This window comes from Thunnus thynnus, chromosome 12 (genome assembly GCF_963924715.1).
Source record: "Thunnus thynnus chromosome 12, fThuThy2.1, whole genome shotgun sequence".
NCBI classification, from domain to species: domain Eukaryota; kingdom Metazoa; phylum Chordata; class Actinopteri; order Scombriformes; family Scombridae; genus Thunnus; species Thunnus thynnus.
The window spans coordinates 10,954,317-10,981,183 of NC_089528.1; the positions used below are offsets into that span (position 1 = coordinate 10,954,317).

At 40.4% G+C, this 26,867-nt stretch overlaps 3 protein-coding genes across 3 annotated transcripts; all 3 read right to left on the reverse strand.

The window, feature by feature from the left end:
• Positions 1 to 181: 181 nt before the first annotated feature.
• On the reverse strand, positions 182 to 13,209 carry agfg1b (ArfGAP with FG repeats 1b). The gene is made up of 12 exons (XM_067605385.1): positions 12,865 to 13,209; positions 7,297 to 7,390; positions 6,891 to 7,006; positions 5,998 to 6,136; positions 5,741 to 5,900; positions 5,465 to 5,572; positions 3,623 to 3,764; positions 3,104 to 3,183; positions 2,891 to 2,983; positions 2,521 to 2,679; positions 1,906 to 2,000; positions 182 to 1,687 (listed from the first exon to the last, which is right to left on the reverse strand). The coding sequence occupies exons 1-12, from the start codon at positions 13,029 to 13,031 to the stop codon at positions 1,628 to 1,630; spliced, it is 1,413 nt and encodes a 470-aa protein (XP_067461486.1). The 5' UTR covers positions 13,032 to 13,209; the 3' UTR covers positions 182 to 1,627.
• A 228-nt stretch (positions 13,210 to 13,437) lies between these two features.
• Positions 13,438 to 18,826, reverse strand: zgc:110269 (probable flap endonuclease 1 homolog). Its single transcript, XM_067605386.1, has 11 exons — positions 18,664 to 18,826; positions 17,548 to 17,614; positions 16,559 to 16,661; positions 16,240 to 16,294; positions 16,074 to 16,135; positions 15,832 to 15,968; positions 15,374 to 15,434; positions 15,113 to 15,244; positions 14,880 to 15,025; positions 14,618 to 14,762; positions 13,438 to 14,396 (listed from the first exon to the last, which is right to left on the reverse strand). The coding sequence occupies exons 1-11, from the start codon at positions 18,743 to 18,745 to the stop codon at positions 14,340 to 14,342; spliced, it is 1,047 nt and encodes a 348-aa protein (XP_067461487.1). The 5' UTR covers positions 18,746 to 18,826; the 3' UTR covers positions 13,438 to 14,339.
• A 668-nt stretch (positions 18,827 to 19,494) lies between these two features.
• Positions 19,495 to 26,512, reverse strand: mffb (mitochondrial fission factor b). Its single transcript, XM_067605389.1, has 7 exons — positions 26,359 to 26,512; positions 25,440 to 25,655; positions 24,991 to 25,169; positions 23,475 to 23,566; positions 23,171 to 23,341; positions 22,556 to 22,631; positions 19,495 to 22,059 (listed from the first exon to the last, which is right to left on the reverse strand). The coding sequence occupies exons 2-7, from the start codon at positions 25,648 to 25,650 to the stop codon at positions 21,928 to 21,930; spliced, it is 861 nt and encodes a 286-aa protein (XP_067461490.1). The 5' UTR covers positions 25,651 to 25,655; positions 26,359 to 26,512; the 3' UTR covers positions 19,495 to 21,927.
• Between the last annotated feature and the right edge of the window lie 355 nt (positions 26,513 to 26,867).

A 26,867-nucleotide genomic window follows, 5' to 3' on the forward strand; every position in this document is an offset into this window, starting at 1 on the left:
ATTTTAGTTTCTATTATTTAGTCTAATGAGATGGAGAAGATATTAGAAACAAAAACTGATTATAACCTTTATAAAGGTAAGATATTACATTGCTGTTGTATTAGACTTCAGTTTGACTTGAGTATATTTAGCCGTCTTTCTGTTGGAATAGAGAATAAAACATTTAAAATAGACTCAAAACTGTAGTTAAAAATCTTTTAATTTATTTATACATATATTTATATATGTACACATTTACTTACCTATTCTTGTAAAGAAACACATTGTCAAATTCATTGTTAGTCATTGGTGGCACAACTGGTACCCCAGTTCTCCAGAGTCACAGTCTGATCCAGTAATGAGATAAACCCTAGATTCATCTGTCCTTTCCCTCTGCACCATTTTAAAGCAAACTGTACCCTGTTCTTCCCCCCCTTAAGCTTTTTAATAAGAAGGCAAAGAAGACAGATTTCAAGGGAGTGTGGTGAATACAATATAACATTTCAAAGTTATTTTGTTCAAATGTTTTTTCCCCTGTCAGAACAGGGTCTGGTAAACCTGTCATTCCCTGTCAAGAGGACTACCTCACCTGTTATTTTGAGGTACACTCACAACCCTGAAGCTTACATCTTTACCATACATTTAAAATAAAGTAAATATCTGAAATTTGCTCCTGTGACATGTACAACCAGCAGGAGAGAGGTTACTTAGGGTATTTTGAACAATTTCACCAGTGTTTTATAGACTAGGTCGGGTTAGGGCACAAAGAAATACTCTTCAAGAAATCTTGATGCCTGCACTCCTTGTGACTTTCCTCCATTTGTGCTCTAGCAGACATGCCTGTCCCCTTTACCTAAATCTAAAAACATCTGAAGTCTCTGCTGGCCTCATATCAAGGAGCTTACCTTGGTTTCAAGCTAAAATCTACTGTTTTCAACAATTTTACAGGTATTGGAAATATTTAAAATAATAACTGATCGTCCATTTTACAGTGTCACATCCAATTGCTTAAGATGTAACACTGATTTAAAAATATGTGGGTTTGGTTGCTTTCGGTTATAGGCAACTGTTGACTCTGGATCTAAACGTTATCAAGGACAATTTGGGCCTTAGTGCCAGTATAGTAGCAATTATGCTAAAATAATAAAAAGAGATCCCTTTTGAAAATGAAATACCTGCATCTCCATGGTTGCTTCAAACCACAGACCATGGATTTGGATGGAACCCTGTTAATAATCTTAAATTGTATACCCTTACTTACGTAGATAGTTTGTAGTGGTTTTTTTTCCACAAGGTGTGTATATACTCACCATTGTTAACTCAGTCCTTGTTATACATAACATGTACTTAATTGTGATTACAAATGATGATATGCACAGAGCTTACAGTCATAAACAAAAAATAAAAAGCATATAATGTATTGTATATAGTCCAAATAGTACACTCCCCCCCCCCATAACAGTCCCTTAGTCTTCAATATAGTCCTTTGTACTCCTTCATAGTGTTGTAAACTTTTTTTATGAAAAAAAAAACAAAAAACATAAGTCTTTTTTTTTTTAGAAATGTACTGCCACTAATAGCGTGACGGAACGGGTGCGTTGAATATGTGCTGCATGCTGCCCTCTGTTGGCGAGGACTGGGAGCTGTGCTACAGGAAAGGGTTGGTGGAGGAACCCCCTGAAGGGAAGGACCCTGCTGGAGCTCCTGCCTGAAATAAGAGAGAGAGTCAGTGTTAAAATTTAAGACAGAAACAGGAAATATTCCTGCAGTGAGAAAATTATCCCTTCATACTGTTCTGCAAAATAATGTTTTTTACTTAAATCACTTGAATTGTTTTCTTGAGCTGATAAAGTCTCCACAGCATGTCCTTTATTTATTTTTTGAGTCTTTAAAAAGTTGGGAAAATATTAGACAATGTATGCTCACCATGAACGGGTTATTGGACATGCCAGGGGCAGCCATGGGCTGGCCAAACGGTGTCATGGAGGGCTTGTTCTGACCGTAGACTGGGAATGCAGGGCCTGTGGGGTGATAGAGGGATATGGAATTACAACAGTAGTTGTTTCATTGCAACTGTTATATCACCAGCCCATAAAGACTCGCACATAAACAGTCATTTACAATGAGCTAAATTATGAGAATAAATCTTAAAAAATTCTACAGCACTAAGACTGTAAAGAGGAGGAACTAAAAAAACAGAGCCAAGCCCCAGCATGTCAGATTGCATTCAGGTGTAAACAAAACTATATGAGTGATGCCAAATTTGTTCATTGTGTTTCTGGTCCATAGCCCTGAACACAGCAGAACCTTAAAGCTTTGTACCCTAAATGCAACCATTTATCACTGTGCAGTAGCTGCCACTGATGAGTCACACCTTTGATTTGCTGCAGCCAGACTTAAAGTCAGCTCGCAATGCAGAGGGCCATCGTGTAGATAATACAATTCATGCCAGGAAAAATCCAACATATGATTAAAATCACTGACAGGTACTGCACAAGTAGAACAGGGTGAGAGGACAGAGGGATGTGGGAGGCCACTAACCATTAGACTGAGGGTGGTAGGCCCCAGGTTGAGAGTAAGGGATGGGAGCCTGGCCAGGGAATTGCTGCTGGAAGTTTCCGCTGAAACTGGTCGGGAGGCAGTAGGAGGACGCATTCCCAAAGCCGGCAGGCATGCTCATAGAGCCGGTACCAAACGAGGCTACGAGGCACACGCAGCATGTGTGTACAGTGAATGCGCACACACACCATTTATGCACACACACACACACACACATACAAGGAGGGGTAAGTTCTAGATACAGTGGCAAATCACTTAGATTACTTTACAATGTAACTGGGTTACATCAACATAACACAAATGTCGAAGTAGGAAATGTGTGACACTAAACTCAAAACACACACACACACACCTGCAGCTGGAGCTCTACCATTGGTCTGGAAAGGATTGGTGGCCATCTCCGGGGCAACAGCTGCAGCGACGAAGGGATTTGTGGATGGGACGGCTGGATAAAATACAGGAGTATGTTACGAAATCAGACTTCGAGCTACATGTGAAAATATTCTACTTTGAAAATGTATTTTCATTTTATATGCATCAGTGTAGTAGTAATTATCATGGCCACCTCCAAAGCTAGGCGGCATGCTGGGTAAAACAGGTGGATTCTGGGCTGGCGATGAACCAAGGACTGGTCCAAATAAGTTCCTGTAACGAAAAAGTGTTTTTACATCTGTTAAACACACGCAGTATGCATGACAAGCATTAGTTGTATGAATGTATTCACTGATACTGTGAACATTTCACTGCCTTTCTTTGGAACAAGCTGTTTAGCTGTGGAAGGACTTCTTACAGACTTCTGAGTGGAAAATGTTGACTGGATCTGAAGATTTTAGTTGAGATATGTATGCATACTCATAGTGTCTACATAATATGATCAATATTATCATTTCACTGTGTGGAGGAACATTATTCAGCAACACACATTGCACAGTACAAAGAGTGTAACACTGAATTAATCAGATTCATGTAGTATTCATACGGGCGTGCAGAGGAAACACATGTAGGAAATGAACTGTTCATTTCTGGTGAACATTTATTGGCAGTGTTATTACAATATATCTGTCTGTGTCTGCCAGTCTCTCACCCTTGCACATTGCTGCCTGAGGAGACAGAGGAGCTGAGTTCATTGTCCAACTCAGCCAGAGCAGCATAGCGATCCTCCGAGCTTCCTGTGTGGGACTGAGCAGGGACGGCACTTGACATCGATGGGATTGGCACACCTCCACCTATAGACAATTTTTATTTTTAAATATACTCAGAGATGCACACACATACACTCTTAATGATAAAAAAAAAAGACAAAGAAAAATTAGAATGATTGAGGGGAGAAGCTCTGTATTTTCAACCATCTGCACTATGTGAGGTTTAGGGCTAAATGTCCACTGAGAACCTCCCAATTATTTCAAGTTGCATGTTTTAAGTGACAGCAGCAGGATATGCTCTGGGCATCTGTCACATAGGCTTGCCACAGTAGTCGGTGTTATACGGTGGTCGGGAATATACCAGTTACATTACATGCCCACTGTCCATACCATCGTTTTGCTTTGTTTTGTTTTTTTGGAATAGAATCCATTTAGTTCATTTTCGTGTATTAGGGTCTATGTTCATCAAATAAAAAAAAACTCTAATTTTTAAAAAACTACCCTGTGTTATCAATATTTAGACGACGGATGCTACTATTGCTATTATAAACTTAAAAGTGTCTGCTCCATGACTGTTGTGGAAATATTTAGCGATGGTCAGCACCTCTGTGGAGAAAGTGCACATGAGCCTTAGATGTCTTAATGCTGAAAATGTTTATTGAAGCACTTGATCAAGGAGAACTGAAATAGCAAACATCGAAGTCTTCTGCAATTCTGATGCTGCCTCTTTCCGTTCTGCCCCCTGAACGTCTGACTCTTAGTCTTTAACAGATCGGCCCACAATATGAAAAATTAGTCTAATTAGTTCACTAGTTTCTAAACAAGGAACTGCATTTTACCCGTGTTAGTTCAGGTCACTGTCAGCACATTCTGGTTTGAATATCTGATTGTGACAATACAATCTACACATTCACCTATCTGTGTTGTCTAGGAAGGCCGCCTCTGACTTTGGTAACCATGGTAATGCTGATTTACCCTTTATTAGAGAGGCCTCTGCTTCCCCAAAACATCAGAGACAGCTACTTCGAGTCTCAAAGAGAGGAGAGAACGCCTCCTTCTACTTAAGAATTACAGTGTGACCTCAAGGCCCAAACTTGACCCAATGTAACCCAATTTGTAACCCCTAAAGATGGAAAATTCCATATCAGTGACCATCTGCAGCAACAGCAGAGTCACAGCACAGAGTAGCGGAGTGAGACATCTGTCCTCCCTCCTGCTCTCTGCTGTAAACACATGTAGCTGTTAGCGAGCAGCTGCTCATGTCTCCCCGGGTCTCAGTGCTTGTTTACGGCAGGAACTCTCCCGCTCTCTGCCTGCTCAGCCTGCTCTCGGTGTGTCTCTCTCCAGATGACAGGTGAGTGGCTCCGGTTCTGGTTCTAAGCAGTGGTCGTCCTCTGGCTCTTCCCCATGTCCATATGCACCACAGACCGGCTGTGCACAGAGGACAATCCGCTGGCAGCAGCCTGAAGCCCGCCTTCAATAACTCTTAAGTAAAGGGAAGATCTTAACTAAAAATATAACGTTAAGATCAAAGTAAGCGCTCTACAGATATTGGGCCTCATCAACGAATATCTCATCTTGTAAAACGTCCTGTGTAACCAGTAACAACGGTTGTTGTCACGAGTTTATTAATTCAGTGGGAAAATGTTCTCACTGTGGCATCCCTACTGTAGAAAGGGACTCCCAGTGGACACAGTGGGTAGGAAATGAGTGAGAGAAATACTGAGGTGAGTGTATGTGGACAGGGTGGAAGGAAGGAAGATAGTGGTGGGGTAGGGGGGTACCTGATGAAAAGGACTTTGAGGGGGGTGACGTGCTCAGATGGGATGGAATTGCAGTGTTTCCAAATGCATCAAAGTTGGCAAAGTTGGTGTTTGTACTACCCTGAGGTGCTGCAGCCATAAACAAGGAAAAATTAATACAGACAATGAATGTGGAAATAAAAACCATGGCAGGGCAATGCATGGAATGATGACAAACCAAAGAGTACACACTTCTATATATCTGCATTAGTCTCTAATGTTTAACCTCTTGGGACCTCCAGGAGGAATCCATCTTACCTGACTGGCTTTGAAAATGTGCAAAGTTGGCAAAGTTGGTAGAGCTGGCAGTCTGAGTGGGTGGAGCAGCAAAGATGTCTCCTCCCAGGTCTGAGAGCAGGTCAAACTTCTTCTCCTGAGAAGCAGCACTGTGAGCCTGGGAACGACCCAGCCCTGGAGACTGGGCGGTAGCCGGGAAAAAAAAAGAGCAAATTCTTTAAGAAATTATAAATGGATATCTGATGGGCAAAAAAAGGCCCAATGTGAATTTGTTTTACCTGGCGCAACGGGGTCCTATTGAGCTGCAGGGTCTTGAGGGGTTGGACTTCTGGGGTGCTGCCAGTGCTGCTGGCTGAGGAGCCAGACACAGAGGCCTGGACGCTTGCTACTGCCCTTGCCTGGTCTGGAGGGACATACCTAGACATTCAGGAAAAAGCACCAGCACACACATATACAGACGTAATGAAAAGTCCAAACAGACACAGCTTTTGTCATTTGATCCTATTAAGGCTCAATGTGAACGTAGTGGAACAAAAATCTTTCTAAGTATTATACAAGAATGGTGTTTTGAACAGTTTTAATGGATAGGGTAATCATTAATTTGATTAAACCAATTACCATAAAGGAAGTATTTTAATCTGATTAAATGGGACCTTCATTCATTCTTCAAGTTAAAGTGTTTAAAAGATGTGCTCTTTTACACCACCACTGCAGTAAAACAGGACATGTAGTCAATGAAAGTCCCAGAAAGAGAAGAGCCTGCTATCAAACTGAAAAACACGGTTAACAAAGTCCATAACTATAAAATGGTGGCAAGGCAACACTTGAGATTCTCAACACTCTTCTTTTGCATCACAATGGATAGTAACAAGCCAAACAGTACCAGGTAAGTTTTGACAGTGACGATTTAGCACACTAGAGAATTTAACCACCATTTCCAACTAAATGATTTATTGCGTTATGCACCCAGTGAGATTTTAAGATTTTAAATGTTAGACAGTGTAACTCTTAAACTCTTGAGATCTCAAACAAAACCATCTTGAGTAGTGATGAACCTTTGACTGCTTTTGATGCAATCTCTCAACAACAGGTTTTACACTTGAAAAAAAACAAAACAAAGAAAAACAAAAATAAAAAACAAACAAACAAAAAATCAAGAAGTTTATGTTACCATCGTTTCTTTTCATATTTTTCCTGAAGGAACTCTTTTACTTTCTGAGGTTCTCGGAAATCTGGAACAACCGATGTCCTGTCATCATAGAGGCCCAACCAGATGTGTTTACAGACCTACGGGGGGGGGGGGGGGGGGCGCACAGAGGAATGAAGGGAGTGGGAGGTAAGGAGGGGATTGGGGTGGGGGTGGTGGCAAAGCCGGGAGAGAGGTGAGAGAAAGTATAGGGGAGGGGGAGGGGATGACGAGAAATGGGGAAAAAAAGTAGGGGAAGAGGAATGCCAATAAAGTTGAGTAAGCAAGGCTCAGAAAAATGCCAAAATACCACTTCTGATTCATAGACAGATAGCCATGATTATTAAAATATGGTTAACAATGTGAAACGTTGTGAAACTGTACGTGATACCTCATTGCTGTGTTTCTGTAGGAACTCAATTTCCTGCTGTGTGAATGTGGTCATAGAGATGGACTTCACTCTGTGTGGGGGATTCAGCCCTCGCCTGTGGGTGGAGGAGGTTTTGTTAGCTGAAGAACAAGAGAAGCCAGATGCAACCCAATGCTATTCGAGTGACATGAAATGACCCACCAATACATCAGAAGCATTATTTACTGCCTTTGAATTCTTTAAAACTAAAATAAAAGACGAAAGTTAATTCAGAAATATGAGTGTTAATGTGACCTGGACCAATTTATAAATGGCTGAGATTTTGATCACAGTTATTGGGGACTTGTAGTAAATCGATGGACGAAGAGCAAAACCTCCTATCTGAAAAATGCATTTTTTGAGAAAACTGAAAAAAAACTTGTTTTCTTACAGAATGCTATTTGTTAAAGATACCCAATACATAATACACTGTTTTTGGACTGTATTACTAAATTATGTGTTAACAATACCGTAATAACCATACAAACATACTGTAAACAATACCACATAATATAGTAATACAGTTCCAAAAACAGAATATTATGTATTGGGTATCCTTAACAAATAGCATTCTGCAAGAAAACAAGTTTTTTTTAAACAAGTTTTCTCAAATAAGTGCATTTTTCAGATAGGAGGTTTTGCTCTTCGGCCATCGAAATGCCATAGTATATATATTAACAGTGTCAATAACATTATTAATCCCAACTGATTTTTTCCACATTTTATTGTTTATAAACATTAAAGCACATAGGATATAACTAGATTTTTGATACTGATACACAGAAAAAATGTATGTGTTACAGTTAAAACAAACAGCTTTAAACTTATCTAAACTAAATACAAATATAAAACACAAAAGTAATGTGACACATCTAAATCATACTCAGAGTAAAGTCACGTAATTAGTTAAACTGTAAGGGTGGGATTATTTTCAGTTTCCATTCACTGGTGTCCTAAGTCCACAAACGTAATGATATGAAACAATATGAAACATAATTAGCAGATAAGATAAAAGTTCCACAGCCTTTTTATTTTAAGCAGTTAACTGCATTAATGAATGAATTAATGTGAAAGCATCTTGCAGTCTTCTGCCAGTATGAGAATAACAAAATGAGGGCAAGGCCGAGTGCTTCGCTGTGTTGTTATTAACGTCATGTCTCCAGTAGTGGAGAGCAGCCTCACTGCTGCACCGTTAGCTCCGGAGAAAGACATTGCTGTCCAACACACTGAACGGCCGCAGGGTTTTTGAGGTGAAACAGACTGAGCAGCGAATTATTTTCTTCACCTCAGAGTTGGTTTAACTTATTTAATGCTGCACTGTGTGTTGGTCAGCCGGTCTCATTTGTTACTGCTGATCGCTGCTCTGTTCTGCTAATGTTAGTCTCTGAATGACGGCATAGAAAGTTCACAACATACTTCACGTTCATCTTGCAAAGGTAATTAATTACTCATTAAATCAAAAATTCTTATAGCCACTGCCTTTTTTGAAGATGAACTCTAACATGTGTGTGCTGTAGACTGTCCAGGCGCTGCACTGCCCTCGCAGTTGAATTTTGCCTTTTCGTTCTGTCAACAACATGTCATTAATTAACATTTAAAAAATCAATTTTTGACATTTGTGAATCAATCCAGAATCATCCACGTCCGCATCAGGATGCATCTTAGAATCAATTTTTTGCCCCACACCTACTAAACTGTAATCTCTATGAACAGATATCTGCATATGAATTCAGAATCTGCAGGCAATGGGACAAGATTTTGGTACCAGAATGTTCTGGTTTCTGTTTGTAGTCTATTTGTAGTCCGAGTAGTATTGACCAATCACGTTTGAGCAGGCTTTGGTTGCATGCAGGTGAACAGTCCGTATGGAGAGCAAAGAAGTGGAATGCACCAGCCGAAATGCAATCTTGGAACCCATCGGCTATCCTCTGATGATGATTTAGCTTTTTTTAAAAATGTATCTGTATTCATATGAATATATCTGCTCCAGAGATTAGCCGAAATGTCGTCTGGGCTGTCTCAGGTTGCCAATTGGACTGTAAACAATGACCAATGCACGAAAGAGGAAGCCTTGGCCCAGATATCCATTTTCCGGACATCCGCTTGCTACACCAGAACCCCCAAAATATTGACTGTTGCCCCCCAGAGGCTATTGGGAGCCAATGGGTTCTGAGATTGGCTAAACTGAGATCACCTGTGTGTAAGGTGTGACAAGTCATATTAGGTTTTAACTACCTCTAGGTAAAATATATCTGTAGCTGCTAGTTGGTAAATTTTCTGGCAAAAATTACATCATGAAGACAAATGAACGTTGCCAACAAATATATGACATGGTCACTGGAAAGTACCAAACAAAAGGAGGATGCAAGAAAACTTCCAAGGCATTGAAAAGGTGGGGGGCTTACAATCTGTACAGCCTCCGTCATCCACCAGTGCAAACCACCGGTGGGTCAGATCAATCAGCGTCCTATGAGGATTCCCCAATGATCTTGTGAATCCAGTTGCCTCACAAGGTAAGACGGTCATAAATGGATGGTTCATCCAATCACCTGCCAAGTATTTTTTGAACGTGCCTGCCCTTTTCCAAACAGTTTCCAAGGACGACTTCTAAGATGGTTCTGTTTAACAAACCATCTGGCTAGGAGTCTACAGCTGAGCGAGGGGACACAGTGCAGTCAACAACTGTTGCCTCACCAGTTGCAGCTTAATGGCAGTTTGGCAAAACCACTGTTTAAAGAATAAATCATACGACATCTGAGTCTCTGTTTGCTAGGAGGGATGTGGGACACTATAGTCTGATGAGAAAGCTGGTGGTGGCAGCTTTAGGCAATGGGGATGGTTCTCTGATGCCAGCAGAGCGCTTGTGGAGGTGGAGAGAAAAGAAATGTAGAGAAATGCAGAGAAATCCTGGAGGAAAACCTGCTTTGGTACAAAAGAAAGGAGAATTGCTGTTCACTGCAGCCTTCCAAAAAGAATGAGGAAGAAGTACACTGTCCAGATTTATAGACGTATCCACAGAGACTTTCAAGGCTGTAATTGCTGCCAAAGGTGTCTTTACCAAATACAGATTTCAAGAGGGGAAATACTTCTACATCTAATCAATTATCTTGTCTTATATTTGCACTTAATTTAGATTTAGATTTTTTTTAAAACCTTGACATTAAAGTGTGTTACATTTGGTTTATCAGCATCCAGAAAAGCCTAATCTACTATCACTGAATGTTGTAAAACAAATACAACAGGAAAAACGTCCACGACAGTAAATACTTTTTATACGCATGGCATTTCAAAAACTCAAAAGTAGTTACTGATGTGCCACTATGATTATTCTGTACAGTTTACAGGCCCAGACTCATACAACTGGAAAGTATAACCTAGTAAGTACATTATCTTATCAGTGCCATTTTTCCTAGGATGGTGACAGGTTATATGCATATGATTACAAGATACAACGCAATGTGTCTAGATCCTGCTCTATACACACAATATTTGTCCACATGTAGAGGGTAAATACTGCAAGGCTGGGATCCTCCTATTGGCAATGGCAGTTACTGGCACCTCAGTGGCAGCCTGTGGCACCAAGGTGGCAGCCTGTGGCACCTCAGTGGTGGCCTGTAGCACTGTGTTGGCAGTTGAAAGACTCGCTGTCAAATAGGATGGGGCAAAAATTTCCTTGTTTGTTTTCATGACAGGTCAGCAGCCATAAGTCTGTTTTAGGATGGTTGTTGAGCAAACGTTCTACTTTTTTGTTTTTCATTCACTTTACGCAATTACTTCCGCCAAGGAGGTTATGATTTTGCCTGTTTTTAAATAAAAGGGAACAAAAGTACACTCTTTACTAATAATTATGTTTATAGTCATTTATAACAATTAGCTACAACAATGGAAAAACAAATCCTCTGTTCTATTATTGTAAGAGTGAAATTGTGTTATGTAAACATAATTGCGTAAACACAGGTTTAAACATAATTGAGCTAACATAATCTAGTATATTCTTATTCAATTGCCATCTATCATCTTGTTTACACATATTTAGTGGTTACAGTAATGTTATGTTGATATTCTGGTATCTGGTGGTCTAGCTAGTGGGTGCTGTTCAGGCAGCTGGTAGTTCATGGGGTGGAGAAAACAGGGAGGAAGTCTTATTAGTCAAGAGTGTTTTTTTGTTCCTTTTTATTTCAAAAAGGGCAAAATCATAACCCCTTTGGTGGAAATAATAACGTAATAGTGAACAAAAAAGTAGAATGTGGTTGCTCAACAACCATCCTAAAACAAACAGCTGCTGACGTGTCATGAAAACAAACCAGAAAATTTGGCCCTGCCCTAGTTGACAGCAAGTCTTTCAAATGCTGACAGTGCCACAGGCTGCCAATGCGGTGCCACAGTGGGTCACTGCAAAGCCACAGGCTGCCATTGCAGTGTCAAAGGCTGCCGCTGCGGTGCCACAGGCTGCCGCTGAGGTGCCACAGGCTGCCACTGTGGTGCCACAGGCTGCCGCTGAGGTGCCAAAGGCTGCTGCTGAGGTGCCATAGGCTGCCACTGCGGTGCCACAGGCTACCATTGCAGTGCCACAGGCTGCCACTGAGGTGCCACAGCCTGCCAGAGCCACTAGGAAGATCCTAGTCTCCACACCTGACAGGTAAAACATCACACGTGCTGACAGAAAAGTAAGTAGAAATGTTTGGCTCAATACGAGAAACTAAATGGGCGTAGGCAGTACGGATATTGCAATAATCAAAGTCATTGCCTAAATCTTGGCAATAATTTCATTTGAGTTTCTGAGGAACAAGAAGTGGTTTCATCAGACAGCAGCTAGAGGCGACCCACTGCCCCACTTCATCTTTCAGCTATTTCAAGCTGAGTTCAGGGACCCACCCTGCTCCTGCTTATCTAAAAGGTGTGTGTGTGTGTGTTTGCGACATTCCTTGTTGGAGGTGCAGTTAAAGTTCAAATAGAGGAGGTTCCCGGTGTTGTCTGCCCCCCCCCCACAAATAATGTTCCCCTCCTGTTAGACTTGTAGCACTGTAAAAAAGATAGCTGGTTGGGGTTAAGTTAAGCTTGGGGTCAGGTTAAACACCTCACAGGACGACTGGATGGGGTTAGAGATAAGGTTGGGTGCAGGTTAAGGTCAGGGGTAACACATATCGACGGGAACACAGACCACGACATAACACCGGGACACGTTTGACGAGCTTTTTTCTTAAACAGGGCGGCCAAATATCTGACTGTAAGGTATCTGAACGTAACGTAGCTAACCTTCACCACACAGACAATAAGCCATTGTGACCGCCTCTCACACTAAATGTATATATAACTGCACATTTAAATCACACTGAAGCAAAGCTGTAAACAAACCAAACTGCCGACACTACCGACCCAAACCCAACGGCCTCGGGTAGAACCGAGCTAGGTAAGATAACGTTACCTGCCCGGACGATAACGCTAGCTAACGAGCTAACGGAACCGCCAAAGTCAGTGGTGGACCGCACAAATAGCCTCGTGGACAATATGACCAATACAGACGATAGCTTCACCCAAAAGGAAACTCACAAGATCCCGGAGCAGGTGGTGCAGACGAAGGAGCCCACTGTCATGTTGACATAGGTCGGGCCGCGCTGGTCGCAGTCGAAGCATTTCCTATTCGCGGGCAGGCTGGTCATTTCCCGGAGCATCTTTAGATGAGTCTCCTCTTGCTTTCGCTTCGCACTCGTCGCCATGGCTAAAGAAAAACACAGCTTGCTGGTATCACCGGGGGGAGGGGGGGATTTGGTCAATGACCCGGGATGGGACGGGTGTCTTCAGGGCAGCCTTGCCGTGTGCGACGGCGGTGTAGCCAGGCAGACACCTTGCTGAGAGGTCTGGCTGGTGAGAGACTGGGCGACTGACAAACTGCTTCTTCTGTGTGGGAAAAAAGCACAAACCGACCGGCTTCACGTACACAGCGACATCCGTCGGTTTGGAGGGATGCCTCGTATTTTTATGCAAAGTTTTACACTTATTTTAAAATATATCAACAAAAAGTGCAGTTGCTTTGAAGGTTTTGCTGCGAAAAACGTCACTTATATACAGTATTTTCCCCAAACTCACGTAATCACACTCATCATAAGAATATCAAAAAACAAATAAACTTCAACATTATTTTTTATTTAAAAAAGGCCCACAGCATAACATATGAAAACCATATAAAAAAAACAAAAAAGTACGGCCCTGTATGGTTACAATATTCTTTTCAAAATCAAACAACACGTGTTTTCACATGGATTTAAACATCTCAATATCTCTTTTAGACACTGCTTTAGACAGATGCTACTTTAGTGCATGTTTAAAAATTCAAGTCTTTGGTCCCTGCCTTGGCACAGCTAACACAACAGGTGCTCATTGAATGTCTTGTGATGAGACATCCCCTGTCTCCCGTTTTGGCTTGCGGGAAGGCCTCCCTGACAGTGATCACACTGTTCTCTTTCATAGCCGTCCACCGCCTGCTCTGCGTTTCTTTGGTGGGTTTGCAGGAAACTGCACTGAAGAATTGCTCTGTGATTTACATTGTGGGGGGAGACTGCTTTCCAGACAAGATCAGATTATTGTATTGTCAGTAGGGTGGTGCTCCCATTCAGAGACCAGGACGTGAAGTCAGTGTCTTGCACGTTGCCTGTTTTGGCTTCTTTTTAATTCAGTGGCAACTAGAAGACACTTTAGAAGAGCACAGTCTTCTGCTAATGCAAAACCATTACCCAACATGTAAAGTTACTGCCTCTGATACTGTTGAAATTTGTTATTACACAAAATAAAAAAAGAATGGTGCACCGTTTAATTGCTAATATGTCAAAATTGCTGGACTTTCTCATCAGCACAGGAATGAAACATGACAGTTAAAAGAAAATGAGCTCAGAAGATCAAGATTGGGATCACAGCTCTGTCAACATTGTTTATAATTTTTTCGAGACATCTGTACATGCAGACAGGGATGTAAACAACTTCCATCCAGCTTTGATGGTGGAGACAGTGAGCAGCAGATGGCGGTGGCCTTATTTCAACTTTGGTCTCTTTCTGTTGCTGCTTGAAGAGTCTGCCACATCCACAGGCTAAAGGAAGCAAGCGAGAATGACTGTTCAGACAAACCAAACACTGCAAATGTATATCAATAGTTATATATATCAATTTTTTTTCAAATTCTTGGTCTTCTGCGTGATATAAAAGACAGTTTTCCCTGCTTTATGACTTCTTAACATGATTGGTCCAAATGTTTCGAGGTGAGTTTTGATTTCCAGTTATAGCAATAATTATAGCTGTACTGTGGGTTCACCTGCTCCCTCTTTCTAGTAACTCTGAAGAAGTCCTCCATGCGAGTCTGCCTGCTACGTCCCGCTGCCTTCTCCTTTTCCCTCTCCTCCCGCTTACATTCTCGTATCTGACGGAACTTCTCCATCCGTCGACGGACCCTGTCCTCCCTAAAAAATGCCAACATAAAACATAAATAGAGTCAGAACTAGCTTTGAAAGAGGCAGAGAATTACGTGAAATAAAAGACGGACTGGCTTTAGCAAAAATTCAGCCATGAGTACATACTTGCCACGTTTGCTTTGACAGAAGAACTGAACCAAGGCTTCTTCATCTGGCTCAGTCCAGATGAGTTCAGGAGCTTCGATTTGTGGTTGATCCAAGAATAACTTCCGTGCTTCTTTGTACTTCCAGAAATGTGGCACTGGATGGGTCTGAAGGACAGCAGATATTCGTATCTTATTAGGATCTTACACATTTTTGTACAGAAACCACTGAAAGAAAAACAAAGACCATAGTACCTTTCTTTTGATATGCAAAATCACATTCTCGATAGTACGGTGCTTCTGGATCAGTGTCAGAGCTCTCTTTGGACCCAAACCAGCTATCTTGTCACAGTAGTCACAGCCCAGCAAAATACACAAGTCAACAAACTGGTGGAGAGGTGGCAGAAAAAAACATGAGAAGAAAAGATAATTCTGTTATAATAAAGTATAATAAATGCCTTCAAATCTCTCAGCAGCGTGCTTTAGAAGACATTTAAATCAATGTTTTAGTCTTACCTCCTTGTGAGTGATGTCGAGTTTCTCTAACAGCTTGGATAAAGAATATTCAACAACTTCACTGTAAAGAAGGAGATCAACATTAGATCACTTTAGAGATCAGTCTAGAAATGATCCACAATGAAAGAAAACAGTTCTGGGTGTGTGAGACAGTGAAGGATTCAAAGTGAATTCACTCATAAGCTACATATTGCTAATGTTGTGTTGTATGCAGCTCATTTTTGTCCAACCTGCTATATTAACAATGCTTCCAGTAGATTTTCATTCACACTGAAACTAAGGGACACCAGTCAGTGGCTGCTTGTAAAGGAGGAAAACACACTCAACAACCTAAGAACCTACAGCTTTGAAAAATTGGTATCAATTTAGATTGTGGATGATTTGTAATAAATGGACTACAACATGTAAAAAGCCAGTGCAATCCTTTACGCAAAACACATTAACTGCACAGTTCTTACCTGTGCCTCTTGGCATTCAGCTGGCGAATAAGAGTACTGGCTCCAAACGGGAGTGTGTCCATGTCCTCTGATGCTACAGCATCCACAGTCCCCACCCTCACCAGCCAGGCGCACAGTGCCTCAGCATCCGCTGGAGCCTGGAGCACAAGACAGAGACAAAGAGAGAAAAAGAGGGGAGAAATAAGTGAACATGTAGGAAATATGAACAAATATAAAGTATGGATTTTATGTGTAGGTTGTACCTGGATGACGGGTACACCCAGAAGCTTCAGGAGCTGGAGGCAGTCTTTGGTTAGGGATGATGCTGTGTGCAGCACAAAAGAGGATACACACTGCATGTCAGGAATACATTCAAAAACTAATGAAATGTGCTTTCGGTTATCATTTACATTTTCTTTGTGGTCGTACCTGCCCCTGATCGGTTGGGAGCGCACCAACCCGCTGCCTCAGCTCGTTTCTTAAGCTGCAGGAATAACAGGAGCTTCAATCAGGATGTGTTGCAGTGATTTGTTTCACACTACAAGTGTCTGCTGTCTCATACTGGTCAATCAAATTCACTTTCACTAGCTTGTTTTTAGATATTTTTGTCAATCGGCACATGTAAGGAGACCAGTTCTACTGAAATTAAGTGCAAATGAAGGAAAATTTCAGAATAATCTCTCTGACCTATGACTGTTTGTTTTGTATCGAGTTGAGCCAAAAGATACAGACTGAAGGTGTCACTTACAACAGCTGTCTTTTCCCAGGGAGGCTTTCCGTCAAACACAAAGACTGGCTTTATGTCATGTTCTAGGAAAGTGAGCGTGCGAAAGAAGACACCTAACAAGGGGCTACAGAGAAGAAATCAAGGACATATTAAACAAACAGTGCAGACATACAGATACACTGGGTGACCAGAATAGAAATCCCTGTATAGTGAGAAATTAGTGTTTATTTTGAGTCATTGCTGACACTGAGTCAGAGAGGTCTTGACTCAACTCTATGTTGACTGTGGTTTGTGGTGGTGCTGTGTTGGATTGCAATATTTTATAAGGCACAAATTGAGTCAACACAGTAACTAAAGCAGCAGTCACAACAAAAACTCACACAAGATCCCCCACAGCGCCTCTTTGTCCCTGGAGCACAGCCAGAGGTGCCCTCCAATAGCACTGAAGCTAGATTAACTTTTATTTATTTATCTTTTTTTCCTCTTTCTTCCTTTGGTTAGTTCTGTCTCCCCCTTATGCTTTACCTCCCCTCTTTCACACTAAAATCCACCAATACAAACAAACACACACCTACCTAAACACATGCATGCTACAATAAGGAAATCTAAGCCAAACGTTTTGCCTTTTTTGTTTATTTGTTCGTTGGTTTGTTTGCTCTTTCGTTGTTCTTGTTACTCTTGCCTTTTTTCTCTCTTCTTGTATCAGTTTGTTTGAGTGTAGTTTTCCCTATTGTGTTGTGCTCCGTCATATGTTGCTTGTTTTCGTATAAAGGAAAATTAAAAATTAAAAAAGCAAGGTTGTTGCAGAGCAGTTGTATCAGACTGCTTTGCACTGTACACGTGTTTCTATTTTTATGGACACCCAACACACTTGGATGGATAAGAGGAATCAATATATACAGTACATATATATATATATACTACACTAATTGGAAAAAAGAGAAAACCGTGTGACACAATGAGCCATTCTGTCTGTTTCTCCAGACATGATGGCTCATCAAGGAACTGACCTTAGTGAAGGTGTCGCTGCACGGAACTGGTTCACAACAATAGATGTATCCAGGGCGATCACTTTTCCTGTGGAGTGAAAACAGCACCAACATCATCAGCATCAAACAGTACAATTTCCATTTAGTCATAAATGGCTTGTCCACCATTTACCACTTACCTGGCAGCAGATTAAAATACTCAATATAGTGTGAATGACGGCTTCAAAAGAGACTTTTTTCTTGATGAAATGTTTTCTAACAGATGTATTAATATGCTGTCAGTGATGCAGATCTATGTTAAACCTTTATTCTGGGCTTGACTTTGACTTCATTCTATTAAAAGGCACAAAACCAGCAGTAAACAGAGCTGGTTAGACAGACATGTCTTTTTACAGGTTCATGTAGCACTGTAACACTGTGAGATGAACAATTCTTCAGTGACAAAGGTTTTATTTTAGTTGTGTTGCAATTAGTATTTAAATCATTAACTTAAGAAAAGTAGTAATACAACAGTACAAAAATACTCTATATATACACTCCCATATAACAAGTTAAAGTCCTGCAGTCAAAATAGTACAGTACAGAAGTAAAATAAGGAACTTTAAAGTGAAAAAAAGTAGTTCTGTGAAGTGTTGTTAAGTTAGTTCATTGATATTATGTGATTACTACTATTATCAATAGCAAGTAAGTAGCATTTTAATAGCTAATAAAGTTAGAGCCATTTAACTACGTGGGTAACTCTCATCCAAAGGTGATTATATGTTTAGTGTGTACAATATTTCAAAATTACAGTGTTCCCAGTTAACTATTAAAAGTTCAACGTAGCAGGAAATGGAAATACTCTTAAGTACAAGTATCTCAAAGTTGTATAAATGCAGTACAACAGTATGACATTTGTACTTTCCATCGATGCGTTTTAGTGGTTACATTTTACTGTGAGTCTCTTTTCATACTTTATTTTAAACATTTTCATCGCAGTGGTGTTTCTTCTGAAGATGTCTTGTTGTGTTGCAGCATCAATCACTGTTAGCTAAGTAGCTAATGGCTATATGCTAACGCTAACGATCATGTTAGCTGCAACCGCTTTGACATACAGTTTATTTTGTAAATAAAACAAATTGATGAAAAATGAGTCACCTGTGTAGTCACTGATATCCTTATAAGACACAGAACCAGGAGCATCTGAGCGGATCAAATCTGCCAGTTTGGTGATCCCCATTGTACTGACAGTACTACTGTGGCATTCATGTGCTATCGGAAAAATAGTTTTCGACTGAGAAAATTCAAGTGAACGCCCCCTCAAGTCGGGACAACTCGGAAAGTCGGCGAAAGTCTTAGTACACGACTTGCTGACAGTTGACGTCATATACGCAGCAACATGGCGGGCGAAAGGAAGTGTTTAGCTGAAGAAGAAACTTTTTCACTTATTCACGTATTGCATATCAATTTTTTTGCAATTTGTAATGTGGTATTAGGTTGTTGTTAGTTGCTGTCCACGCAGACTGACCCAGATCAGTTAGAAAAGTCTATTAGCGTTAACCCTGTTAACAACACTGCAAAATCTATGGTGGTTTTAGGGGATATGATGGTGCAGCAACAAGTCTGGGACAAGATACAACATATCTTTAATGTAGCATCCATTAGAAGAACGACCTCCCAACTCGGGAAATGGGACCACCCTAGCAGCACGTGAATGCAGCATAAGGGTTTTCTGTTGTAAGAATACTTCCAGAACAAGAAGAGGAAAAAAAAAAAAAACAGGTAACGTTTAGTCTTTTACCAGATTAATCGCCTTTTATGGAGGGCTTGTGGCATTAGAAATGGGTTTGAGGTTTAATTAAAAAGAAACTACCTCTCTACAAAGACAGAGAGATGTCCAGACAGGTGCTGAGCTCCTCCTGATGTTGCTCTGTAGTCAACACAGCAGCAGGGGTCAGCATTGCACAGAGACATGGATCTGACAGAAAGTAACATCATCAACCATCATTTATTACAGCAAAAATATTTACAAACGACAAATGTATTAATGTATTACAAAGAAAGTAAAACATTTAACTTAAAACTCCAGCTTTGAGTGATAGGTACAGTGCTTAACAGAAAAAAAATAAACTGCAATATTTTGTTGATATGTGATAAATAAATCTCCATGAAATACATCATTATTCCAAAATAATGACATCAATATTTCATATACATATCCACCTATTACACATGATCATATACACAGTAGCTCTATGACTTGTATCACACTGTATGATGAATAAAACCACACAGTTCATGATAATGTCTCTTGTGGAAAAGGTGGGGAAAAAAACTCTGGAAAGCAAGCTCAAACTGCAAAAACAGCATGGGAATACATCATACGATGACATCCTTGGAGTTCTTTTGCCACTTCATCAAGCTCATAATGAGTATCATTTATGGGTGGGAAGGGTGAAGGACAAAACTACATCACTTCAATAGGCTATTAGGGTACTGTACACACATGTTTTGGGTAATGCAGAACTCAGGGGACATTCAGGGTAAATATTATGGCATCTCTAGATTAAGTCATCTTACTTTGACACTTTTGAGAAGTAATTTATGACAAAACTGCTGAACTTCAAACAGACAAGACAGGTCAGGTCTGCGGCTTGGTCCTGTAACTGTAGCTCCAGCTCTGGGTTCCCAAAACATTTGCTGCTAAAGTAAATCCTTGTTTTCCCGTCTAATTATTCTTTTCCTCCTCTCGCTAAAAAGTCTCATATGTGTTACTGTGCAAAATGTGTTGTTTACTCTCAAAAAGCCATACAATGGTTAGCATTACTGTAACATCTGTTGTTGCTGTGCAAAGGATTTTTCAGGTTTAAAAGTTGCACTCAGTAACAGCATCCTGGCTAATCCTGCCTCACAAAGTAAGTATAATACATTAGTGGGCGTCCGCAAATAGAGCTGAAACAACATTTTTCTAGCAGAAATGCCAAAATATTTGTTAAGTCGTTCCAGATTGTAAAACATGAGGATTTGATGCTTTTTTTTTTTTTGGTCATGTGTGATACTACACATAGAGTATCTGGGTTTTGGACTGTTAGTCAGATAAAACATGCAATTTGAATACATCACCTTGGACTAGGGCTGAAAAATTAATTTAAATTTTATCGAAATTGCAATATGGCCTACTGCAATTAATATAATATACTACTGCAATTAATATACTACTGCAATTAATATAAAATACAACTGCAATTAATATTGCAGTAGTATCCATTAATATTCAGTTAGTTGCAATCTGCAACCTCACTGCTAGATGCCAGTAAATCTTACTCACTGGTCCTTTAAGACAACATCTTTGTTTCGTTCGGATCTCCACAAAAAAATCACACCATAATCATTTTAATATGTTTTTCAATTAAAATGAGAATAGTGATGTAAATGTGATCAGTCCCTCTAATGTCGCAAATCATATCACAATTGCAATATCAGTCAAAAATAATCGCAATTAGATATTTGTTCAAAATCGTTCAGCCCTGCCTTGGACGCTGGGAAAATGTGATGTGTATTTTTCACTATTTGCTGACATTCTATAGACCAAACAATCAATAATTTAATTGAGAAGATAATCATCTGATTTATTGATGATAGTAATAATTAGTATGAGAATAATTGTTAGTTGTTGCACCACTATTTGCAGTTATTGGTGATTAATGCCTTCAACGGCTCTTGATATTCATGCTTGACATGCTAAACAAAATGTTTTTTGAGAATGCTCCATAACCCCGAGTGTTTCAGTCCAAAGCATTTTGTTTCTGCAAACACAAAAAGAACATTTGTGCAATATTTGAAAAGTAGAGGATCCATCTCCCTCTGAGAAAGTTAAACAGTGGTTTAGAGTTCACAATGTATTTGTTGGACATCTATGATGTCGTTAACATCATAACAATATAACAGCTAGCAAGTGTTTGTTGCTGAAGCATCAAACTTCAACTCACTACAGTAAAGCAGTTACCAACGTTTTAAAAACACCCAGCTGGAGTGTCGTTGTGCTTTGTCTCGCTAGTCATTTTCCAGTTAATACAGGAATTAAATACATATATGAATCTTTGAATGAGAGGTATTTAGCTTTACTTCTAGTTTGAGTTGTGTTGTACTGCCTCACCAGAGCCAGTTGGTAAGTGTGGATACTAGTTTCTCTGCCACAGGTCTTATCTCTGAAGTGTTTTATGTCCCTAATCAGTGTTAAGCTTGAAATTTCAAGAATTCGCAATAAAAACATGGAGGGTTTGGGGTGGAGGACACTGCAAATTCCATAGTTTCCTGTGGTTGCCTTTAGATGAAAAAATCCATTATGTTTTTTGTGATTGCACCTTTAACAAGAAATTGCTTTGGCGTCCAGTGTTTTGGGAGACTCGGTCTTGTCCCATCTCAGCGACGGAACCAGATCCAGGTGTTGATGAGCCAGAATGCCACAGTAGCAGAATACAGGATCACCTCTCGCTTGGAGCGTTCCTTGTTTTCTTCTTCCAGCAGCTGCAGACGTCGGTTCAGCTTCACGATCTGGATGACCACATGAACACAAAAAAGATTGTAGAAGTGGTCACACTGAACCCGGACTGGGCCTGGGAAAGACTTCCTGCAGAATTAAACAGGACTGCCACACCAACCACTGTCAATTACATAATAATGGCATAATATAAAAGGAAATCATTGTGTACTTTATCATTGTCCCATGAAGTGATTAGAACTTGTATTTGTTTTAAGTTTGTTGATTCTTTTGTTTGTTTACAGCTGCTTATCTAAAAATGCCAATTGTAACTGATCACTGGCTGTGTGCTGCTCTGCCAGCAGCCTGATATGTGATACATAAGCATGACGTGTCAGCATATTTTTATTGTACCCCAACAGTAGTAAACTGTGAAGTGAACTCAACAGGAACAAAATAACTACAACAGCACAGTCACAATATGCACACCAGAGTAGTAGAGAAGCATATTAATCACATATCAATGACACAGACTGGTATGAAGTCATCTGGACTTGTGGTGGGAATTACCTGTCGTCGTAGTGAGGAGGCGTCCACTAAGCCAGACTCATCAGGGTTTATGTCCATGGCCAGGTCCAGGTGTGCCCTGTTGAGATCAACATTTGCCAATTTTGAGTAATGATAACAACATTAACAGAAAGTATTGTATAATTTCTTCCCTGTATTGGTGAATCTACAGTTGCAACATCAAACAAGGTTTTTGAAAAAGAGCAGAATGCTGATAACACAAACGTGTCCCATAAATGACCCCAACAATATCAGGTTGGTCCTCTGAAACACTGTTTTTGGCTTACAGAGAGCACACTAAGGGGAGAATTGAAGTCATTTGAGGATGTGAAACAAGACTAATGGAATAGTAAGGCTTCAAATTAAATTGACACACATCATCCCTGCAGAAAATCAAATGTGCAACTCAGTTTTAACATCTTGTAGCTGCTTTCTGTTGTGTGTTAGAAACTCCTCCACTGTATAAATATAATCCTCTCAACTTTCACTGTTCTTCACCCTATTTATTCTTATTTATTTGATCCTTCTTATTTCACCACAAGAGCCAACTGTTTGTTCTGGGAAACTCTGGGAACACAGTGACTTCTGAGAAATTCAGGGACAAAAGAGACAAGTCACCTGCGGTGGCTGTCATCCAAGACTTCAAGGACTTGCTGGTACGCCCGGCGAGTTGTTGACTGGATGTAAGACAGGAACCCCGCAGCTGTGAACAGGTTGATGTTTGCATCCTCAGGGGAACAGAGAGGGGGACACAAGCGGACTGGGGGGGCAGAAGGGGAAGGGGTTACACTGGCAGAGAGATAAGTGGGGAGAAACAGTAAAAGAAAGAAGAGATTGTGAAATAAGACATAAATACAGAAAAAAAGGCAGCAGCAGTAAAGCAGCGTCGTAACAGGTTTCTCAACTGTGGATGTGTTCTTACCTTAATTCACCTCTGCTGATCTGACTGCTGTGGCGACCAGATATGTTCTCACTGGCACTACGTTCCCTTCGAGACCGTGAATGAAAATGAGCCTGGGAATGATACACGGATTTCAAAGCATGTCGCATTTATATTACAGGTGGTTGGAGCACAGTCAATCACCAGTGACAGAGTTAATACAAGCTGCTGGTTAGTGCACAGCTACTGGAATCAGTGTCAAGTTCAGTGATTTAAGGAAATATTACTTAATCATAATAAATAAAAAGACCCAGAATAGAAACATGGATATTACTCTTACACAGAGTTAATGCACACTTCTTGAAATCAAATTTAATGCTTTTTAAGACCTTTTTCAACAGAGAAAACTGAATACTCTTTCCACAGCAAAACGCATGCACATTAGGGCTGAGCTTTATGTTTGAAATCAATTTGACAATATTAGTAGGGATATTTTTCTAGGTATTTTTGTATCTATATATATAACAATCATATGTAAAATCACATAAAGTTATCAAATTAAATGGCATTGAATTGGCAAATGCGATGAACTGTGTCCCACTGTTTAGCTTTACATTAGATAAAACTTGTGTTTAAAAAAAAAAAAAAAAATTAATTTACATTTTTAATTACAGTTTGTTAATTTTGACAACACTGTGTAAAACAATACGGCTGTTCTGGTAGTTCTCATACTCACAGAGTCAGCTGTAGTTAATTCTCCTCATTAAGACACTTTACAGTATATCTACCCTTCATCCACTTTAACAGTCCACTTAAACTTGTAAATTCCAGCTAAGCTGTCATCAAATTAAAAACCGCTCCTATCCTTCATGTCGGATGTTGGCCTTTGCCGCACTAAAGGGCTTTGTGTCCCCTCTGAACCCCCCCCCCCGCTGTCTTTAGCTTAGCATCATCTCTACTGTTTTGTGTACTTCTTTAATCCTGGACCCTTGGTGAGAGCAGGTGGCGGCCTGTGGAGAACCGATCAAAACATTACCAGAAAAACAAAGGGGAACCTCACTGCTAGATGCTACTAAATCCTACACACCGCACCTTTAAAACAACATCTTTGGTACAGATCCCAACAAAAATATAATTATCATTTTAATATCTTTAAGTTAAAATGATAATAATGATGTAAAAATGATCAGTCCCTCTAATATCACAAATCATATCACAACTGCAATATCAGTCAAAATAATCACAATTAGATTGTTTTCTAAGTCTTTCATCCCTACCTTGGACTCTGGGAAAGTGTGATGAGCATTTTTCACTATTTTCCGACATCTTATAGACCAAACAATCAATCACTTAATTGAGAAAATAATTATCTGATTTATTGATGATGAGAATCATCGTTAGTTCTTGCAGCACTATCTGCAACCTCACTGCTAGATGCCACTAAATCCTACACGCTGGTCCTTTAATACGTACCATCATTAAAAATAAGACTTTAAGACATTTTATGACATTAAATTCTGAAAATCTTATTTAAGACTTTTTAAGGAACCCTACTTACAGCTTGGCTGGGGTTGCTCTGTGAATTGGCAGCTTGGTCAGTTTCAAGGGAGTCCAGTGGTTGTTCTGTAAGGGTGAGGACACGTGGCGGGGCCCTCATGTCCAGGAGGTCCACGGGGGGGACGGACTGAATCAAGTCCAAGTCTCGGGGACGAGAGAATCGAGGGTCGTCATCATCCCCTGTGGAGGAAGTGAGGACGAGAGGGCCAGAAAGATCATTTCAGCTTTCCATGAGTGATGATAGTACAGTCATGTGTCTGCAGGGTTCACTACTGTTAGTTGCTTTGTATTGTGTCCAGCACGGTTAAAGTTCAGACTACAACATTCGTGTTTTTGGTTTTTTTAATTTTGCACATTATAAGGTGATGACTCATAATGTCAAACATAACAACAACCTCTCTTGTCAATATTTTCTAGCCATACACCTGTATACCAGTCTGCTGTGCCCACCTGCTACGACGATCCTCTCAGGCACTTGCATCAGAGTTGTGTGCAGGGGCTGCTGGAGTAACAAAGACTCTGTTTGGTTCTCTGAGGCCACTTTGAGGGTCTCAGGGATCCGCATGCGCTGGCTGATGCCCTCTGTATACTCCAACTCATAATGGATGCGGTTGATTTCAGCCGCCTCTGCAGACGGGGTGGCGAAGGTTGGTCCACTCATCCAGCCTGTAGACACATTAAATGGAAGAAAATGGAAAAAACACTTAAAAATACTCTGCAGATAAAAGGTCAGACTAGAGTGCAGGTTAAGATGTAGACGTTTAAGATACACTTAAGTATTCAATGGCACTATCACAGAGGCCAATCAAAGCTCCTATCTGTGAGCCCTGGATGTTTGCCATCAGTGGCCTCCCTGCAATGCCATCCTGATTTAATGATTATATTTTAAAGCAGTATTATAATGCCTATTCTTAAATGACAAACATCTTTAGATGAGGGGATTCAGCCCTTCCTAATTGGCTCGGTGGCGAAGGGTACTGCCCAAAACATGATCTCTCTGGCCCGTGTAAAAGGGGCATGTCCCGTTGAAGAACCAAATAATCTCGACGGAGGAGTTGTTAGCCAAAGCTAATAAATAATGTATCATACATAACATTTAACGTAGTGCTGCATTGAATTACATAATGCAGACACGAGGAGTATCTGTTGTCGACACATGGTTTCAATGTCACTGAATGAAAAGACACACAAGACGCCATATCTAGCATGTACGTAGCTAATATCGAGCTAATGTTACTGGTATGGTATGTCTGACCCGCATTAGCTGATGTTATCACTACATGTTAGCTAAGAGGTGCGTTAACAGCAGTAACCGCACATATATGTGTAGCTTTACTTGGCTTTAGCTAATAACTACTTGACTACTTACCGTTGTGGTTTTAGCTCCGGAGTTTAACGTGTCATGTGTCCAAAAGCTGTTTGTTCAAGAGTGTTAACAGCATCAACCGGAACAGGCGACAACCAGTTAAACTGAAAGACACACCGCCTCTAGCTAGTGTGTGTGTATATGTATGTGTGGCTGCCGATAATATGCCTGGTGTGTCCGCTGGGGCGGAGCTTATGAGCTGCACCGTCAGTCCCAGCGAGGCGCAGCAGAGGCGCTTCCCAGAGTAGAAAACGAGCGCACACTCTGAAATTATCTGTTTTCATACAGTGTTTATGTAATTGGGCTGATTACAGAATAATACAAAGCTACTAATTGGATTTTTCTGAGCCATTAACACAGAAGTGAACTGGACTATTCCAAATTAAATACCTTACATATTCATGTATATAAAGTAATGCATTTTTTTTTACCATCTAATATTTATCTCAGCACTCTTCACTTCTTTGCACCATTTGTAACCTGTTTACAGTTCACAGAGATGGTTTCACCTG

Excerpts from the sequence above, each read along its gene's own strand:
- agfg1b (XM_067605385.1), bottom strand. The coding sequence starts at position 13,031 with ATGGCGACGAGTGCGAAGCGAAAGCAAGAGGAGACTCATCTAAAGATG. Across the intron at positions 6,137-6,890 it reads AAATATGAAAAGAAACGATG|GTATGTCCCTCCAGACCAGG; the intron begins GTAACATAAACT and ends CTGAATGTCTAG. Across the intron at positions 1,688-1,905 it reads TGTCCAATAACCCGTTCATG|GCAGGAGCTCCAGCAGGGTC; the intron begins GTGAGCATACAT and ends CTCTTATTTCAG.
- zgc:110269 (XM_067605386.1), bottom strand. The coding sequence starts at position 18,745 with ATGGGGATCACCAAACTGGCAGATTTGATCCGCTCAGATGCTCCTGGT. Across the intron at positions 16,295-16,558 it reads CCTGGGAAAAGACAGCTGTT|CTTAAGAAACGAGCTGAGGC; the intron begins GTAAGTGACACC and ends TTATTCCTGCAG. Across the intron at positions 14,397-14,617 it reads TTACTAGAAAGAGGGAGCAG|CCTGTGGATGTGGCAGACTC; the intron begins GTGAACCCACAG and ends TGCTTCCTTTAG.
- mffb (XM_067605389.1), bottom strand. The coding sequence starts at position 25,650 with ATGAGTGGACCAACCTTCGCCACCCCGTCTGCAGAGGCGGCTGAAATC. Across the intron at positions 22,632-23,170 it reads TTGGATGACAGCCACCGCAG|GGCACACCTGGACCTGGCCA; the intron begins GTGACTTGTCTC and ends TGATCTCAACAG. Across the intron at positions 22,060-22,555 it reads CCTCCTCACTACGACGACAG|ATCGTGAAGCTGAACCGACG; the intron begins GTAATTCCCACC and ends GTGGTCATCCAG.